Genomic DNA, 16084 nt, shown 5'->3' on the forward strand with positions numbered 1-16084 from the left:
TAAACACTTCAGCAGCCAGCGCTTTGTTGCGATTAGGACTATTTGACCACAAAATTTTTAAATTCTGCCACAATAGAGGTACAGTCAGTTGAGGAAATGTGTTCCTACACCCCCATAGTAACCAGTGTCTCCAAACGGCAATGTCTCGGTAGTAGTATCACTATTTATGAATGAATGGGTATTGGTCACGTAAAATTGGACATGATTGGTGGATAGGTTTGCTATAGGTCTTTATAGGTTGGCCGTTTGGAGTCACATGTTACCACAGGGTGTTGGAACACATTTCCACAGCTGTACCAGCGAATTTGTATTTCGTGAATTATTACGACTCAAATGTATCTGGTTATACTCGTCACTTTATACATCAATACAACCGGCTACAGTAGTAAATCTTCAAGGCAAAGAATATCATAATAAAATATCAATGATTATTCATTTTTATACTATAGATAAAGACATGTTATTCTGCTTCACAATTTTGAACTATCTCAATGCATTACAGTAATATCAATTAACTCACAACTGAGGACAACAAAACACAAAGAAAATCTGAAATTTTCAGGTTCCATGGGACAAAAACCTCAATTAGATGAAGGGTCTTGACAGACTATGGCTACAAGAACTCATATTTACTACTATAAACAAACAACACAGCATATACTCAATCTCCTCTGATGTACTTTGCCAAGATCTATATGACACAAACTCAACAAGAAGTTTGTCTATAATTACCTCTGTGGATAATAGGTGACCTTTATAATAAGTCCATTATGCATATGGACCTATTACCTTGCACAGAGGACAATGTCCATATCTGTATTAATTCTGTTTCTGTATTATCATTCAAAATTTATTACAGGAAGGATATGAATGTTACCTGTGGGATTGTTTGTGACATAAAACCCTTTTTTACCAATAATTTGTTATCTTTGCAATATTACATGTACTGTTTACTTATGGTTGTCATGTCAGCCCCCCCCCCCCTCTGCACTCATCTTAAGAATGACCAACTTGGCATGGAAAAGGTCACAAGTCCACCAGTTGCCAGAAAGTTCCCAGGTATGCGAGTTCACATCTTAACTAACGGTACAGTATCAAACTTTACACATTTTAACACCTACCTATCTCCTCACATAAAATATAAGATGATGAATGAGTAGATGTTCAGTAATTACAGATGCAGTGACAAAAATGTATACGATATAATTTCTCCATGATAAAAATGAAAATGACTCACTATACTACACCATCAATGATACGGAATATCTGTCAAGGCTAAAATGTCAACACTAAAACAAGTATTTATCTATCCATATTCTTAATGCATGTTCATAATAAATACAATATTCAGGTTTTAAAATGAATGTAACGAAACAACAAATGTAACATCTTTTCCATCATATAATTTCATAAAACTGCTATCAATAAGTTTACCATATTTAATGTATAAATAATCATTAAAAGAAACTGTTTACAAAAGAAATTCATAATACAAACTTCAGTCATCACATTTTATCTCAACATTATGATGGCAAATGATTTAACATATTGTACTGTACAGTATATGTTAGGGTTTATTTTAATATTTTCTAATTTCATCTCTTAAATCTGGCTTTATTCTTCACCAGGCCCTTCTTCCTCACCATCTTGGATAAGCCTTCCAAACCGCTGTCAAACTCGGACATACTGGCAGTTTTGGGTAAATTTCCGCACCTCTGGTTCATCACCCTAATTCTCCTGTGAACAAACATCAAAATTAATAAACAAAAGAAATTTAAGTTTCCAATACCACTGTTAAATAAAGACAAGTCGGTTCTTTCGACCAGACTCCTACAATTTTTATCTTTCATCTGTATTTACCAGTGAAGAAACATCAGGATGACTAAGTGTTAATAAGGCAATAAGATGGATAAATTTAGTTACTAGTGATGAATAAATATCAAGGTCACTGAGAAAAAGTAGTATGAGGGGTCAGAAACCAAGCATCCAAAGGATCTTGTGAATACTGAGGAACACTACCACAAATATTGTCTGTTACAATGAATTAAAGACCATAGGAAAAAAAAAGAGAGAGAGCTTCAAGAACAATAACTTTAGCCCAAAATTCAGGTAGGCAACAGCTTTCACACGTACAAGCACGCAGCATAATTTCTACTTCTAATATCAACGTTTACGAAAGTCATCATAAAATTCCACTCTCTACTTCACCAGACAAAAGTTACTTAAATACCAAAATAAATAAAAACATACAAATAAAGTCTCCCCAAATAAGATTATAATTTATCATAACTCTTATCATCTTCATAACAAACTGACCAGTATGCTGTTGACTGGCCAGATGGGTCTCTAGTCCTTATAGACTTAAGTCCTCCAAGAACCCAACCTAACCTAGCCATTGGATTGGGCCCATTTGACTACAACCAGTAATTATTAATGTTAATTCAGTATAGTACAAATTTCAATAACTTACTTTCTGTTCTCTTTTCTCTCTCTCTTCTCTTTCATTTCTCTCTTGGCCTTGAATGCTGCTGAGGCTCCTAGGGCTGCTGGAGTGTCTCTCAGTCCCATACTTTTGGCATAGTGACCAAGGTGCAGGGCTTTAAAGTTGAACATTTCCCTCACTTCTTTGGGGTAAGATGCATAGGAGCGAACAAACGAAACATATGCTGAAAGTGTGAAAGTTGAATAAATTAAAAAGAAGTCGTCAAGTTAAAAACATTTTCCTGCATCCTCATAAGAGTGATATAAAAGGTTACTGAAAATTAAATGAAACAAAATGATAAAAAATGTTGACTTACTTTAATGGATTCAATCTCACCCCCACATTAAAAACTTATAGTAATTACAGTACTCTTGCAATTCTATGACACAGCCTTCATGAAAGTCCTTGTCATCACAATTTTCAATAGTTCTCAACATCCATTCTTTGTTTCAGGCATAAAAATCTTTACTAGTTATAATGGACTGTTGGGGGTCCTTGAAGTAACTTTATTCATACCTTTCTTTGCCACCATATGAAGGGCGTGGTCCCTAAGTAACAATTTCTCTACTTGAACCTGAAGGCTGGTAGCTGCTTCTTCATATGATTGGGTGAGGGGCTGTAAAAGGAGAGGATTTCTTTACTGCCTAATTCCTTTTATTATAATTTATTTCAACTACAAAAGATTCCAAAACTTCTCCCTAAATACTAAAATATCATAAGAATGGTTCTAGAAAGTTTTCTACCCTTAATTTGGTTAATCTTAAAAACACAATCTTGATACATGAAGTAGATTCTCTCTCTCTCTCTCCTTCCCTACAATACTTCTCGTTAACCATTTACCACATCTCGTACCTGTGCCCTCACACATTCCCAGGCCATGGTATGTTCATGTGAAGGCAACTGCACATATGTGTGTGTGTGCAAGTCAGAGATAATGTTTGAGTTGTTAATTTGTAGCAAGAGATATTTGTTCAACATGTCAATAAAGAGTGCAACATACCCTATACGAAGCATTGTCCACTGGTAACATGAGGTTCTTGAGTACCTTCTGCATCAGCACTTCCTTCAACCTGCAACATGATGAGGAGTTTAATCTACCAATTAGTGACTTATACAGTACAAAGTTTGTTGAGGGAAAATTTGACAATACAGTATGTAGGGGTAACTACTGGGGCAATCCCTGTATTCAGAACCCATGAAGTAATTCTCATCAATGGTCTACATTAAATGAACTTAGTTAAATCAAATAATCTTATTCACTGCTGGTTATTCCATTGTGTAAAAGTCCTGGACTAAGTAAACTTTATTTGTTTTAATCTAAGCAACAATAATGAAGACAAAGTGCACACATTACTACACAAGTTAGCATTTCTTATCTGACATATAAAAATTAAACTGAATCCCATAGGTGTAACTGCCTGTTAGGGAGTCTGGATCAGACATTGAGCCAAAGCTATTATAAAATCACAAGGCCAAAGTCAGACATTTAAAAAGTCATGTTTTTCAAGGCTACACAAAACTTTATCACCTTTACTTATATAATAGGTTTATGCCCACTTTGTCTACTGCCAAATTATATGAAATTCCGAGACATCAAATGCCGAGTTTTCAAGGGTTTACATTTAACGACATATAAGATGTGGGTATTTCACTTACGTAATTTTATGTTGTTCAAGCATCCGGATGTATGGTGCCTCGGCCGGAGCAAGGAAGGCAATGGCTGACCCTGCAGCGTTGACACGGGCAGTACGACCAACCCGATGCACATAGTCCGCAGCCGTACAGGCAGCATTGAACTGCACAATCCATCGGACTTTCGGCATATCCAAACCTCGAGATGCTACATCCTGTGGTGAACAACAAAACTACTAGATTATGAAAGGAAAATTCATGTTATGTAAAGTATCATCCATATGAGAAAAGAAGCAGTTTCCTGAATGCTTGCAGTGTATCAAGCACTATGACTACTAAGTTAATCCCACCGGGAAGCAAAACATATCCAGTTTAGAGCATTATAATAAACCCCCAGTTTTACAATGGGGTTTCATCCCCAGAAAGGTCATGTCATCATGAATCCAATAAGTACAATAATGTGATGATAAGTGTTTAGTTTGATACACCACTGTACTACAGCCCTTATACACCAGCCACTGTACACTAAAACACCTACTTAAATATTCGTCTTATTTCAGGGGTTCAGTTGAAAGATTTTACATTAAATTAACCTATAACAAAACTTAACCCATGCATAACTCACCGTGCACATCAAGACACCTGCCGTTGCTTCTCGGAATGAGTTAAACACAGATGATCTATCCTGCAAAACCATAAATTACTGGATCAATATATTAGAGATAAATTAAAAATTTTCCACCCTTACAAGCCTTCCCCACCAAGTGAAGGATGGCAGTAATCAATAACAACCTCCCTTCATTTCTTCTTAATACTGTATCACATTCCTCTTTTCACTATCTTACATCAACCAAAATTTTCAATGCATTATTCCAACAAAAATTAAGTGTCAAGTGGAAATGTGACAAAGTAATCACATACTGGGAGTAAAATATCTTAAAGAAAAATATTTGAATAAACAGGTATACAGAACAGTATATTTATTTAGCAAAATGGTCACACAGGTTTACAATAGATTCAGCATGTACACTACAATACAGTACAGCATACTGCTAATGTTCTGTGTCATCCAAACTTTATAGAACATTAGTTACCTGCTGAGTCATGCTGCCATGTAGCTTCTGGAAGAGAATATGATCATCGCTGTCATCTGAAGGATCCTCTTCTATATCCTCTTCATCTTCACTTCCTTCCCCGTCATCGTCTTCACCAGCTAATACCTTCTCTGCCCGCCTGGCTAGAGATGAGTTATTGTTGGTTGTCTTACCATATCTGAAGTGACATAATGCATTACACTATACAGCATATACATACTGTATATGTTTCATCATACATCAGCATAGAAACAACCATGGCAAAATAACACTTGATGGCCAGCTCTGAATTACACCTTCACCAGTTACTGCCTCTTCCATTACAGCTACAGTACTGTATTATGAATTCAGTTTCATATGTTTTATTTAAAAATACAGTAGAACCACAATAAATCAGACAAACTGGGGCAGATCCCAGTCCAAAAAATGTGAAAGTTCAAAAAAAGTGTATCTGCTGGGAAGGGAGGTGGAGAAAACACTGCTTATCTGAACTGTTTAAAGAAAATCAGATGTTTTTATATTATTACTGTACTTCAACAACCAAGGTCTTTAAGTGTCTAACAAGCTTATTAAAAGACTTACATCAACAATAAAAAAATCAACTTTTTTTCACAGAGATGATTGTTATTTACTGTAAAGTGTTATACGTAAGTAACCACAGGATTTGTCTTGTGAATAAAGAGAAAACTGTATACCGTACAGTACTATACAGATAAAAATAAGAACAAATAAGTGTAGGAGTACATTGCTTGTGGCAGACGAGTGTACATCGGGGAGCAGCAGGCAAAGGGGTGGGGATGTGCAGTTGGGTGCCCCCCCCCCTCTACCCCCAAAATCCCTTTAACATGTCTTTATGCAATTTCACCAGAATTCTCATATAATTGAGGTGCATTTGGTGCCAGGTTGATAAAATTTTATCCTAAAAGATTCAACTTTCCTGAAAAAAGAATCCTCCACTGAGCACCATGAATTGTTGGTTTTGTCTACAAAGGCCAAATAGCTGATAGGCTGAGCTCCTTCACCACTCATGCTTACCCCAACGTCTGTCTTCAACACTTAGTAAATTAGTACAGTAGCATATTTATCACTTAATAAATACTACTATAGTTTATTTATCAGTAATACTTAATAAATACTATTGTAGTGTATTTATCATCGCTTAAGAAGTAATATAGAAGTGCATAGTATTATGCATTTGCATATGTACCCTGATTTATTCAATAATCAGTTGTCTAAGTGTACAAGTAGCCAAGTATCACTCAAAGGTAGTAAATAATGTTGTTAGGAAGGTATTTTCATATCAAATACAGCTCCTCCCCAACTTACGACGGGGTTAGGGACCCAAATCCAGGTCGTAAGTCGAAAATGCTTAAATAATACATAGAAAATCTAAAATGGGTGTTTCTTTTTCTTCTCAGCACCACAAAACTCTCACTTTTAAGCTTGCCAGCCATTTTAAAGTGAAATACAAACGAAAATTTTGTCTGTGTACTGACGTTGGGACTCGAAAATACGTAATTTGACTAAATTTTGGTACGACTGAGGCAGGTCGTAAGTGCGGGTGGTCGTAAGTCGAGTAGGTCGTAAGTCGGGGAGGAGCTGTACTATACAGTGTTATAGTGACCCTACTGTAAGCTTATTTGCTGAAAGTCTCACACCAATGCATCCTGAGTAAATATCTTCTGATACAGCTTACCCTTTTATTTTCAAGTCATAGTATAAATAATATTTTTTATTTTTCTCTATTATTGAAGATGTTTTATTAATCATGATGAACCTAAACCATAAGAGGCCGATCATATGAGAAATAATACTGTACTGAATCAATAAAACTAACGAATGTGGCAACACTTGATCAGCCCCAGCCTGCTTATGTACTCAAGTGTCTTAGTTCTCAGTAAGCCTATAGCAAATCTGCTGAGACCACTGTATAGTATTCAGTGAGTAAGTGCTGTTATAAGATTTTTTTTCAAATCTTCCTCATTTCTTAAAATATGTACTGTACTTACATAATTTGTCTTTTATTTTTAGTATTTCTGGTGACCAAAGCACCTCAGAGTCTGAAAAAAGCGAATACCGATACAGCTACTCCTCGACTTACAACATACTCGACCTACGACCACCCGGACATACGACTGCCTCAGTCGTACCAAAATTTTGTCAAATTACGTATTTTCGAGTCCCAACGTTAGTGATTGCGCTGTGTACTGACAAAATTTTCGTTTGTAATTCACTTAAAAATGGCTGACAAGCTTAAAAGTGAGAGTTTTGTGGTGCTGAGAAGAAAAAGAGACACCCATTTTAGATTTTCTATGTATTATTTAAGCATTTTCGACTTAAGACCAATTCATCTTACGACCTGGATTTGGGTCCCTAGCCCCATTGTAAGTCGAGGAGCAGCTGTATATTGAAGTCCATTGTACAAATACAGTTAGTGAATTTACACCTTTCTTTGTTGACACAAAATATATATTGCCCACCTGGACAAGATCTTGGAGAAGAGAGCTGTGTGATAATCCACCATATCCTGAGTTGCAAAGAAGACGACCATCTTTCTCTCGTCCCCAAACTAATGGGAAAAAATAACATCACACATACAGTAATCAGCAAGTAAAGTACAAGATATAGGACTTGTAATGCACATTATGTTATCAACAGTATTATGTTGAAATAAAAAGATAAGATTTACGTATGAACCATAGTACTAACTTTACACTTTGACAAAATAAAGGCGGCTAGTGTGACAAGCCTGAGTTTGGCAGGAACCAAGACATAATGGTGGGTGAGGTTTTCTGGAGTAGCCAGATCCTCAGAGGTAAGCTGACTACTGCTCTCCTCTCCCTCATGACTGATGTCAACCACTTCAGGAGATAGGAGACTCATTCCTATGATAAGAATAAAGAGTGGGTCTTTTAGTACAGTATCTCTAAAATACACTCTTTTACTGTTTTATATGAATTTTATCTTTACATGCATACATACACTAAAAGTATTACATCCTTTACATCACTGAACAATCCTTTTATAATAATCTACAGTACTGTAGTATTAACTTTTACCAATTTTTACTACCATAATCACCTTTCTATAATCTGTAGCACTTATTTAAAAATATATACCAAATACTTGACCACACTTGTATTAATTTAAAGGTAAACAATATTATACTGATATTTATCATCCTCACCTGCCAGTTTTTCTACTCCAGCAGACAGTGTAGCTGAGAGCATTATAGTCTGTCTTGACCTGGATAACCCTGGCTGTTGTTCTGTCAGTGTCTCGATGATGCTGAAACAGGAGCAAAATTATACAACATTGAGCTTGAAACTAACTAGTTTTGGATCTCTTGAAGATTAGAAACCCCCACTTAACAGGTGTACACCAAAAACCAATGCCACCAATAACTGCAGATTCGCATAATCAACGATTACATACAGGGGAAATACCCCGGAGATCTGATTATAAGGAGAGGAGTGGAAGAGCTGTTTTGAATTTGGTAAGCGCTATCATGGTACGAATTCTTGCCACGAGAGGGCTCTGCGTGCTACTTCTGACTGATTCCTGCCTCTGTGCTCTTGTTTACACTTACCATGTGTCTCGACTTCGTGTGTTAAGCAATCACGCCTAAACACCCCAGTGATAGTTTCTCTTGAGATGCCCCACTTAGGCAGTTTGATGTAATGTGATAATGCGTAATAAGAGTAGTGGTGGACCAGCAAAGAGTAGTAGAGACTTGAACTTACCACCCTAGACTGTCTCTACCATCCTCAACACAAGTTAATAAGTCCAATTTATGCTTTACATTACTTATTTAAGGCCTATTATGCTTGCTTTATATATCTCCATTACTTTCTTACTTGACAGTACACATAAAAAGGTTTATCAAGGGTAGATGAGAGTTTTTGGAGGGTGGCCAGTCCGTAACCCCCTGAATGTTATATTCTTATGGGATTAATTGCTTTGATAACCGTTGATTCACTGACCAACTTTTCCCGGTCCCAATATGCGTTGGTTATTGAGGTATGCCTGTAGTAGAGGGGGCCCTCGTTACCCGTGGTAAATTGGGACCAGAAAAACGCCTCTGATAACTAATCCGCTTTACCCTTAAGCCCCGGGTTAGGGTGCTGCAGGCAGTACCCTCCCCCCCCCATGGGGTTAAATCGTGAAAAAAAATAAACTTTTACAAAAATAATAAAAAAAAAGGCGGGAAAATAGGCAGACGTTCTGGAATGTCACCCAGGGCACGCTACTCGGACATTCTGGAATGTCATCCGGGGCCTAAGGGTTAAAGCGGGGAATTAAACCCATAAGAAATAATGGAAATAGGTCAAATTGGGACCATGACATTGTACACGACACTCAAAAAATTTCGTATATCTTTTAACAATAATTTACCTTAGAAACATTTTGTAAACATTTGACAACACAATATTTTGAGAAATTATTTAACTTTATAAGTTATCTAACGTCCTTAAAGTTCATTGGGGTCGGTGTTGAGGCAACATAATAAAATATTTTTATTTACTTAGCTTCAAAGGCAGAGATGTTTGCTTGATTGGATTGATGGAGGTGGGTGTTGGGAGAGGAGGATTAGTTGGAGGATGGAAAAGAAACAAGACTAGGTGGATTGTCCACTGCCGCTCTTCGTTTGCCTAATCACTTCTAATTTTACATCTATACTATAGCTAGTGTGCTTCCTTCTGAGTGCTGCACCACCCTGTTTGGGTTGGGAATTTATGGCTACAAAAATGATAAAATAATTCACCGCAACATGTATGAAAAGACACAACAATGGCAGGAGTAAACACAACACAGCACTGGTCTGGACGAAACAAAGCGGGAGACTGACGCAGAGACACGTATGTGCATGCTTGACACCAGGAAGAGGATGAAATTTCAAACGCTTCAGCTAAAAATCCGTAGATCTTATCGGGAGTTTTAAATCCGCAGAGTTTATCCGAAGTTTTCTGAGTTTTTGAGTGAAATCCACTTAAGTGCGGGGACTTTTGATGTGGATGGTCATAAAAAGTTGACCACTTAACTGCAAAACTGCGGATAGTGAATACTCTTATAACAAAGACCTCCTGTATTTCACTTGATGATTATACACCCAAACACTAAATGGTGGTGGTAAGTTAGGTTAGCATTAGGATATTTAATCATCAAGTAAAATAAGCTGGGGTTTCTAATTTTCACGAGATCCTTAATTTCTGAAGATCTGTAAAATAAATCTTTTAAGGTCCAAGAATCTTTGGCAAAACTACGACACAGAGCTGCAGTCTGTCTAAACCACTAATATGATATACAGCTTGAAGAGTCATATATTACCTGAGAACCTTCAACTTAAACTTAACTTGACTGTACACTACAACAATATTTTAAGGGATGTTGGTGGTAAAGTGGTAATGCATGTATCGCTAACCAAAGTGTCCTGGGCTCAATAGTACCAAGCCTAGAACAGAGGTGAGAAGTGTTATCCAGTGTAACCCTACTAAAAATGGCAGGCTTTGTTCGAGTACCCCAGTTTTATCCTGTACTAACACTGGACAATATAGGTCTTAATATAGCAAAAAGGACCAGACCAACTGGCTATATGTCATGCCTCTACTTTCTATAGCCCAGTTTTAACGTACAATACATTATTCTTACCTTGTGACACTTCTCTCATAACCCATGTCCAGCAGTCTGTCAGCTTCATCAATCACCAAATACTTCACATTTGCCACACTAAGGGACTTGGTATGATACAGGTGGTCTATCAACCGTCCTGGCGTGGCAACGAGGATGTTGATTCCTTTACGCAGCCGACTCTTCTCAGCCTTTTTCTTCTCTCCACCAATGAGGTATCCCGGGACCACCCAAACACACGACTACACAACAGGGAATCAATTCACTTTATGTTGAGAAAAAGTGGAAAAGGTGACTAAAGAATATATTGAATAATTCAATGTGATTGCTTAATGTAAATGATAAATAAACTGGTGAGTTTAACCATACCTTACATAATTTTTCAAACCACTGGTAACTCTGCAGTGCCAATTCTCTTGTGGGTACAATAACTACAGCGAGAACACCATCACTTCGTTGAAGATGTGGGGTTTGCTGTAAAGAGGAATCTATATTAGTGTACCGGATTGAACACGTGTTTACTTCTACGACTGTACTACTACTGCTAATAAAAACAACATTATACGCAAACACATCCATATGTATACAGGTATCCCCCTATTTACGATGGGGCTACCTTCCTCAAAAACACATTGCAGGTTGAAATATCGTAAATCGGGATCATTATAACATTAGGTACAATGGGATACCTTCCCAGCCAGTCAGACACCCACATGTTATATCGAAAAAAAAAAATTCCTTCACTAATATTATAGGTACTGTAGATAAAACCCATGCAAACAACACTCACCACCCCATTAAGAATAAGCCTGGTCATCATTACAAATCCCCTTCAAGGGCTAAGGGGAGTCTTGAAGGTGGAGTGGAGACGTCACTCTGACTCCCACACAGCCTCTGGGGAGCCTGGAGTGGTTTCACAATGTCAACCTTCACCTCCAGAGACACAGTTTTCCCGGGTGCCTTGGCCTTCCCAGATATTTTCAAAGTTAAACTGCTCACTTCACAGCCACAAAAAACAGAGCGTAAGCACTTGTCGCAAAAACAGAGCGAACCATGATAACGTTATTGTGGCCGACACCGCTCACATCATGTTCATGAACATAGCAAAATTCACTTCACAGCCACCAAAATAGGGTACAATGTGAGCGTTTGTGATGTCTTCTCACTGTAAGGTACAGAAAAAATAAATAAAAATAATAATGATCAGTAACTACTGTACACTGATACTGACTGATAATTAATCATTGAGCAACACGATCACGGGCATGTGTGAACACCATGGAACAAAACTTGGGACTGTAGTGCACCGGGTGGCGGCGCGTGGGTACACCGCAGCTGACAAGTGCACCAAGAGATGTGGTCCATATTCCGCGTTGGTCGGTCTTAATACATCACCATCGTTCAAGCAAAATATTGTAGGTAGGGAGATCGTAAATCGGAGGACACCTGTATAACAAATACAGTACATTATAAATGTACTGTACACAAAGAATGGAACAAATAATATTAACAATTACACAGATGACACATCACTTACCATCATGAGGCTGTGAATGATGGGTAGGGCATATGTCAACGTCTTCCCTGATCCAGTTTGTGACTTAATCAGGGTATCTTTCCCAGCCAGGACAGCCGGGATGCTCTTCTGCTGTACCATTGTCATCGACGTAAAACCTAACTTTTCTACGTTTGATATCTGTAAAGTGAAATTACCAGGATAAGATGTGCGGTTTCAATATTTTACTTTTACATAAATTGTTACTTTTAGGAAACACAGGAGCTTATGAAGATTAGGAGGAATCATACCGGTAGCAATAATTTCTTTTAGCATACTTTCATCATTACTTATGATTTTTTTGGGGGGGGGGCTAATAATCAAAGCACAGGTCAAGTTTTTTTCATTGCAGCAAATTTTCCAAAATGAAAACCCTGTACATCATGATCTAACTGTACAGTATACTTAACAAACAGCAGCCACTCTGATGTACTGTATAGTAACACCTCCATATGACAAGCTTCTCTCTCCATATAATCTGTTAGATGGGAGCTTTCACATCTAATGGACTTGTATCTCTATACAGTACAGTATAGTTTGTTAGATGGAGGTTTCACATCTAACAGACCTGTGATATAAAGGATTTTCCTCTCCATATAGTCCATTAAATAGAGGTTCACTGTATACAGTACCATACAAATACAGTATCCTTACCGGCAGCTTCCATTCAACTGTATTGTATACACAGTACAGGTGCTCCTCTACTTATGAACAAATTAGGTTCCTGAGACTTGCTAGGAAGTCAAACTTTACCCTTGTAGATACCAAACATATTGTAAAAAAAATGAAAAAATAATGGATGTGTAGTACAGCTATACCCTAAAATACAGCCTTAAAACCTGGCTCACTCTTCTCCTCTTAGGTAATGTTTGTTCTATCTGGACTTTTCTTCAAAATAATCCAGTCTCATCCACATTAAACACCTGCCCTGGAAGGTAACCCCCCCTCATGATGATGTTTGTATCTCTAAGGATACAAGAGTTGCTTTAAAAGCCAAAAGTGGGCGGAGTTTAGTCAATAGGTAAACCAGTGTGAGGTGACCAACAGCATCAAAGATAATACTGTAGAGTATGGTTCTACGACAACTGCCCCCTGAACACTTGCCCACCAGTGCTCGATCTTACATACAGCTAACCTAACCTAACCAGACCAGACCAATTGTCCTCATACCATTCAGTATAGATCCTAATGATATACAGTAGTAACTCAAGATTAGCCTCCAGCTTATTTCACCTAAGATTAACCAACTTAACATAACCTAACCCCCAGGAAGCATTAGTGTGTATAATCATTAGGTGAGGTAAAAAATTGCTGGGGGCTAACTTTCCGGTGACAAAAAAATAAAATAAAATATATAACAATAACAAATAATTACTTCTAGCAATAAAAGTCAACATTCTGGATTAATAACAAGAAAACAATACAGTACAGTACTCACAATTTGTGGAGCAATTTTCAAGCTGGAGAAGGAGTCCTCAGAAAAGACCTTCTCAGACATTTTGGATATGTTGGACTGGAGAATGTAAGGGATGTCTGGATTTCCTGTGAATAACGATGTCAGGATTTCGCGCTTTTCTTCGAACGTATTATCTTGTTCTTCTTCGGCAGTGCCATTATCGGCGCTGACCACCTTTCTAGTACTGGAATGTCTCGTATCATCTCTCTCCTTGCCCTTTAGTGGATTATCCCGCAATCGTTTTGCAGATGAATCACCCGAGTGGTTTTCTCGGCCTCTCTTGCGGTGATCCCTGAAGAAATCCTACAAAGCACAGACAAAAAATCCATTAAAACAACGACACTTAATATTTTTTTTCTTGGGAGAAAAGTTATTGGGAGACAATTATTGTATCTTCTTTTTTTTTTCCTCAAAAGTTCATTCTTGTGGCAAAACTGAGAAAAATACATTAGGGCAGTAAATTTCTCCTAATAACGTTGCTTACACTAAGTAAAACAGTACAGTACAGTACCATCTTCATGTAAAAAATCTTAATATGGCATAGTATAACACCAAAAATTACTGTACTATACGCATTCTAGAGCTCCTTCCTGTATTCTCCAATGATGCATCAATTACAATATACTGTACTATACTATACAGTATATGGATGTGTATTTGGTAATTCTGTACTTAACAACTCTTGTGCTCCCAAATCACCTTCTGTTGCCTAATACTGTATTGAGATAACCACAAATCAGGTTGAGGAATTGCAAATGACAGTACTGTACAGCACTTCCAAATTCCACAATTTCTTTTACAACTCTACACCTCTTTTTTTTCTCACCACTTATCCATTTACTAGTCGTTCGAGCAGATAGTTCATCCAGTGGTCCGACTAATTACCCAAATGTAGCCGCAATGAAGTCAAATAATGGTCCTACATGAATAAATCGGGTTACCAATCACTTCTCGACTAGTATTTGGTGTCACAAAGTAAAAAAAAAATTGGAAAACATAATTTAATTTGAGTTAATAGATCAAGTGCATGTACCGAACCTAACCTAACCTAACCTCGACTAGTATTTGGTGTCACGAAGTCACAAAAAATTGGTAAACTTAATTTAATCTTTGTTAATAGATCAAGTGCATGTACCTAACCTAACCTAACACAACACAACTCAGCTTAAATTAAGTTTACCAATTTGTTGTGACTTTATGACACCAAATAATAATCAAGAAGTGATTCACAGCCCGATTTACGCTTGTACGACCATCATTTGACTTCATTGCGACTACATTTGGGTACATTTGTGTAATTCCTCGCTCCCTCGGTACATGCACGCGATGTATTAACTCAGATTAAAGTAAGTTTTCCAATTTTCTTTTACTTGTGACACCAAATACTAGTCGAGAAGTGATTGGTAACCCGATTTATTCATGTAGGACCATTATTTGACTTCATTGCGGCTACATTTTGCTACATTTGGGTAAGTAGTCAGACCAACCACAACCACCTCCTCCCATTGGTGAGTAACAATACAAACTTAGTACTGTACTGTACTGTAGTTCTATGTACTATTTTCTATAGAAATGGCAATGATTTTCTGTATATGGAACTTTATTCATGGGTAAAGGGAGTCTGGGGAACATAACTCCCGTATTTTATCCATTTATTAAGGGGAAAATTGATCTGCTTAACGTTGTTTTGCATGTCACCAAACCCAAATAATTCCCATCTGTGTATATTGTACAACTACACTATATACAAGCTGAATCAGAGTGAACTTATGGTCAATTATATCTAATAAACGTCAAACTACAATGGTGAATATCAATGGGAACAAGGTAACATAGTGGTTCTCAAGCTACAGTTCCAAGTCACTGGTACCTTAATTAATAAACACATACTGTACATCACTTGTGGAAATCTTACCCAGTTAGGATTGTCGCCTTCCCTAATGTTTAAAGTCAAGCCTGCACCACTCATTATCCGTGAAGGTTAAGGACAGCTGTGACCACTCCACCACGCGGCTCAGTCTACCTCACACTGGCTCAGATAATTAAATACGGTTCACTTAGGCGAGAATTCGTTTATATATTAAAAGTATACAAGTATAGACAAGTAAATGAATAAATACATAAATATATAAGTAAAAAATAGATAATCGTGTGAACAAATTGATGGATAAGTAAAGTAACAATTACCGTCCACTTTATCCAGCCAATAATTGAAAACTGTACTTTATCCCCTGCGC

The 16084-nt window shown here is 37.3% G+C and overlaps 1 protein-coding gene across 1 annotated transcript; it reads right to left on the bottom strand.

Moving 5' to 3' along the window:
* Positions 1-416: 416 nt before the first annotated feature.
* On the bottom strand, positions 417-15877 carry LOC121864604 (probable ATP-dependent RNA helicase DDX31). The gene is made up of 15 exons (XM_042363683.1): positions 15763-15877; positions 13830-14150; positions 12374-12532; positions 11206-11310; positions 10858-11078; positions 8396-8496; positions 7918-8093; positions 7689-7777; positions 5209-5386; positions 4740-4799; positions 4139-4329; positions 3483-3552; positions 2999-3098; positions 2471-2666; positions 417-1737 (listed from the first exon to the last, which is right to left on the bottom strand). The coding sequence occupies exons 1-15, from the start codon at positions 15814-15816 to the stop codon at positions 1596-1598; spliced, it is 2163 nt and encodes a 720-aa protein (XP_042219617.1). The 5' UTR covers positions 15817-15877; the 3' UTR covers positions 417-1595.
* Between the last annotated feature and the right edge of the window lie 207 nt (positions 15878-16084).

Source organism: Homarus americanus, unplaced genomic scaffold (genome assembly GCF_018991925.1).
Source record: "Homarus americanus isolate GMGI-L3 unplaced genomic scaffold, GMGI_Hamer_2.0 scaffold57965, whole genome shotgun sequence".
Classification (NCBI taxonomy): Eukaryota; Metazoa; Arthropoda; class Malacostraca; order Decapoda; family Nephropidae; genus Homarus; species Homarus americanus.

Bases quoted from the DNA above. Each gene is read 5' to 3' on its own strand.
- LOC121864604 (XM_042363683.1), bottom strand. From the start codon at position 15,816: ATGAGTGGTGCAGGCTTGACTTTAAACATTAGGGAAGGCGACAATCCT. The intron at 11,311-12,373 runs GTAAGTGATGTG...TCCTCTTTACAG, and splicing joins TCATTCACAGCCTCATGATG to CAAACCCCACATCTTCAACG. The intron at 3,099-3,482 runs GTATGTTGCACT...CTCCTTTTACAG, and splicing joins TGGACAATGCTTCGTATAGG to CCCCTCACCCAATCATATGA.